This window comes from Plasmopara halstedii (assembly GCF_900000015.1).
Source record: "Plasmopara halstedii genome assembly, contig: Scaffold_2904, whole genome shotgun sequence".
NCBI classification, from domain to species: Eukaryota; Oomycota; class Peronosporomycetes; order Peronosporales; family Peronosporaceae; genus Plasmopara; species Plasmopara halstedii.
Window position 1 is genome coordinate 1,251,625 of NW_020189809.1, and position 4,447 is coordinate 1,256,071.

The 4,447-nt window shown below is 43.9% G+C and overlaps 1 protein-coding gene across 1 annotated transcript; it reads right to left on the bottom strand.

Annotated features, from left to right (window-relative positions):
* Window positions 1-2,264: 2,264 nt before the first annotated feature.
* Window positions 2,265-2,684, bottom strand: PHALS_05678 (uncharacterized protein; the record flags this gene model as incomplete). The annotated part of the gene is made up of 3 exons (XM_024719261.1): window positions 2,265-2,418; window positions 2,544-2,599; window positions 2,652-2,684. 3 exons carry the CDS (start codon window positions 2,682-2,684, stop codon window positions 2,265-2,267), a joined length of 243 nt encoding a protein of 80 aa, XP_024584577.1.
* Between the last annotated feature and the right edge of the window lie 1,763 nt (window positions 2,685-4,447).

The following is a 4,447-nucleotide window of genomic DNA, read 5'->3' on the forward strand; positions in this document are numbered from 1 at the left end:
TGTTTAAAATCTAAGACTGATTTTTATTTATTTTAATCTGCGGCAAAGCTGCCTTATTTTAAATAGAAAGATTTTTCTAAATATATAGTAAAATCTAAATACATGCATAACTACTGGCAACCTAGCCACATACCGTATTCTTGTTTGGGTACAGTCACACCATGCCCATCACGTGTGACACACACCCCTGATATCAGGGTACGTGTAACCCCGTTACATGCTCTGTAGGGACAAATCAACATTTGAGAAACTGAATTTGAGCTAGATGCATAGCATGTGGTACATTATCTCCACTGTTAAATTATTTAGTCTTTAGAACTAATTGGATGTAGCTTCTTTAATTATGTGTATCGAAACATAACTCGACAAGGTTTCAAACGCAATTGCCTTACGATTGATTATGTGTATCGAAACATAACTCGACTAGATTTCAGACGCAATTGCCTTACGATTGATGAATACTCGCAGCTGAAGCCAAAGCATTTTTTTCATTGAGAATTTGGGCTCGGAATTCTTAGCGCACCAATGTTTGCCTTCGGAGACGTAAGCAGTTTATGACGCTTTCCGAGCTCAAAATTAACGCGCCAAATTTCGAGCTTCGTATTATAAGTATTTTCTGATTTTGATTCTAAAAAATCGTAATACGATAGCATGCGTAGAGATCCCGATATCATATTAAAGGGCAATCAGCAAGCTGGCTCGTCATCGCTTAACAGGCGCCTTATGCTATGATTGTGGTTGTGCATATGCACGCATGGCAGAAAAGTTGGCATTGCTGTTGCTTCAAGTTACATTGCTCAAGTATTGTAGACAAGAAATTACCAAACCTAAACTTCGTCTAGAATTCTTATTCTGAATACTGTAAAACAGTTTGCGTTCAACATGTTCTTCTCGCTCTTGATATTCAAGTATCTTTACGAAATACGGAAATGATATCAAGGCAGTAGATTGCTCGGTTAGGAAACAATATGAGACTCCAAGTCATCTCAAAGTGCGTTTATGTGGTTGCAAATATTATCCTGATGGAATCGTTGATATCTCATCAGATTCGCCGGAATACTCAGATAGACTTGTGCACGCGAACATATTAACATGACACACATTATCAACATTGCTGAAATCCACAAATTTACAGAAAATATGGTTGTCAATTACGTATCCAATTTCAGAATCATCTCCATAAGTTTTGAGCTCAGCGGTTGTATATCATGGTGACAGTTTTGGTCGTGCATACGAGTAGTATGTGAATGGGATAGGGAGACAAGTTGTGCGTCCGGATCGGACCCAGTTTTGCACACCGCAGTACGCGGCGGCACAAAATTACCCGCAGCAAATTGAGCTGAACGAGCATCAGTGCATGCTTATATTTTCCAAGACGGGCTATATTGAGGGCTTAATGGACTGGGATTGAACGTTCCAACAAATTTGGCGTCTCAGTCATTGAGACTGTTCACGGCGAGGAAAGACGCCATGAGGATCTCGCCCGATCACTACCTGTATTTGATCGTTGTAAACGACGTGCGTGAAGGTGCTCGAAATCATCGTTTACTAAGCATCAAAAGGGCTGTGCTCAAGACTCATTGCAAAGTACGATTCTAACCGTCTGGATTTCCTCGTTCCAGCACAGTTTGTCGAGGTTGATACCGACGTTTCGTCATTATTTGGGAAAGGGGTCTATGGAAACATCATTAAGAGAGAACCACGCATCGAGTCTCGCAAGTGCGTTGGCTGCGGCCAAGATGGTCACATTTTGGCCGCTTGCCTTGATGATAAGAACGATAAGAATAGCACCTTGTGTGTGTACGATAGCAGCATTCAAAAAATTGTACAGATCTTCAACAGTGGATCAAGCCTGCGTCTTGATAACAACACAGCGCTAACACAGCGCTACACAAATATGCTAACTGTTACTTGATCGCTGATGTTGAGATGCTATTGCTGACGACACTCGATAGCCTGCTGCTACGAGTGATAGTGCATGGCAACCCGGACATCGTTCTTCAAACGAACGTCTAGTTCTCACCCATGCTAACATGCACTATATGTCGTTCTTGAAGTTCGAGTTAATAGGAAACGGAATTTGAACATCTACCGTGAGAACAGTAAAAATTGGAGGCGTTCGAGCGGGCTCTGGCATTTAGCCCATAGGCAGACAGGCAAATGGTGTGTGTCACGCGCACCCAGGATACGCGAAAACGAAGAACGCGCAGTTGAAGATGGATACGAGAATATGTCGTTTGTTTCCCGCTTGTAGTAATTGGCTTTCACCTTATACGATCCACCCCCAGGAGACCGCCTTGAAAATTGGGTTCCCGTGTTGAATCTGTCGAATTTTTAGGAGCGTCCACTGACACGCGTTCTTTGCGCGCATCAAGGGTCAAGCGGTGAGAAACTTGGTGTATTTTAATAAGCTTTTGACTATGAGATTCACACATATGGTGGTAGTGAAAATCAAAATGTCGAAATGTTCGATTAGTCTATCGAGGGCCGATTTACGAGCTCAAGGATCGCGTAGCTCCGAGTCGTCGTGAATTTTGGCTTACCGTGCACCGTATTTAGGGCTCCGAAAAAGTTTTGTTAGGGCATGGGGCGATAGTTGCTACGGTGGTAGTTTACAGCAATAAGTCCAGGCATTGACATATATATTTTACGGTAAGAAGGGAATTCTGATCGCGACTTGGCATCTCAACAACATCAAGATACAAGAGCGAGCGGCTGCATGGTGTAAAGGAGGGCACATTCCTTAAAAAATCTTGTTCTCTGCAAGGAAAAGAGCAAGGTCAATGTGAAACAAGGGGGTGCATGCTCCTCAGGCAACATGCGAGACATTCAAACGCGCTGCAAAAGGTACAAGTCAACTGATGGAGTACTCTGCAGTCCGTGATTTTTATACGACACAATAACACATAGCCATATACGGCACAATCGACTAAAGGATGGCGCGAGGCTGTGCCTAAAAATCGAACGTTTGTTAATAAAGGTGCCGGATAGCAATCTAGCATCCGCCTGGGGCCAAATCGTTTAAAAATTCATATGGGCTGGACGACCAAACCATCAACGAACAGCGTGGTGGAGCGCTTGAAGGCGCGGCGTTTTGCGTGCGGAAACAAGCAGTTTTTGGGCGTAAATTCGGCGCTCACCGTCCATGCTGACATGTACATGCCGCCAAAATAGGTAATCCTAGGACTTTCAATGATGCGCAGGTTTTGGTTCACAAAGGACGGACCTAAGCAGAAAAAGAGGAATGCTTTAGTTGTATGAAGATCGAATATGAAAAAATCAAGATGCTTGGTGCGGCCAATAGGACTGATGTCGCACCCGAGATAATGTACAACCTAGATACGCAAAAGTTATTGACGCAGGTTTTATGAGAAACGCGTGACGATTATGCAAGCGTGGGAACCTGATATAACCTTGGTCGGTGTCCATACCGATGGTCTTATTGTTTCTACTGCGGTAACCGCACGAAGTTTTTTTTGATGGCTTCGCTATTTAAATTTATATCAGACCACTGTCGGGGCATATCGATATAAGAGTGATGACACTCGACACGCACGCATGTACCCTTGATCAGAGCGGTATAGCGGAGCTATTGCACGAGCACGCCCTTTCGGCGACAACTGCGACGACTAATTCACAACAGACAGTGTACTGCTGCAGGAAAAAGCTAGACACGGGTCGTCAGCTATCTAACCGATTCAGTCATAGTCTGCTATGGATCGCACGGTACACGCGTCGGAATATTGCATTTGTTATCCACAAAGCAAAGCGACAGACACAAACACTATAACGGGGTTACACGTACCCTGGGAACAGAAGTGTGTGTCACACGAGATGGGCATGGTGTGACTGCACCCAAACAAGAATACGGTGTAGCCAGTAGTTATGCATGTGTTTAGATTTTAATATATATTTTTAGGAAAATCTAAACATTTAAAGTTAGGCGGCTTTGCCGCAGATAAACCGAAGAGTCTATTAGCCTTAGTTAAGGTACTAACTACTCTTGGAGGTAGCGGATTGCGATCCGCTACACTCGTATTGGTTCTTGTAAAAACCGAAAGGTCGGTGATCTAAATTACGCTTACTCAAGCGCAAAGCTACGGCAGCCCCGCTGCAAACACCATGCATACAAGATCTAAAACTGGCAAGGCGAATTGCACGTTAACTTAAAAAAGGAATACGATTAGGCTAATTATGCGCGCTAGCATAAATCTCGATGTGCTGATAACTTTCGAGCCATAGAGTGATGCTGACTTTGCTGCGGATAAGGGAGACAGAAAGTCTTTGACTGGCGTCGAAGTGCTGTTGACCAGGATGCCCGTGAGCTAGCGACCCAAAAACATGGTTGTATTAGTCTTAACAATGGAGGCCGAGTTAGTCGCGGTATTTGAGATGATGGAGTACGATACCCCCTTTTTAGGGGCCGTGTAAGCCATGTCAAGCACGT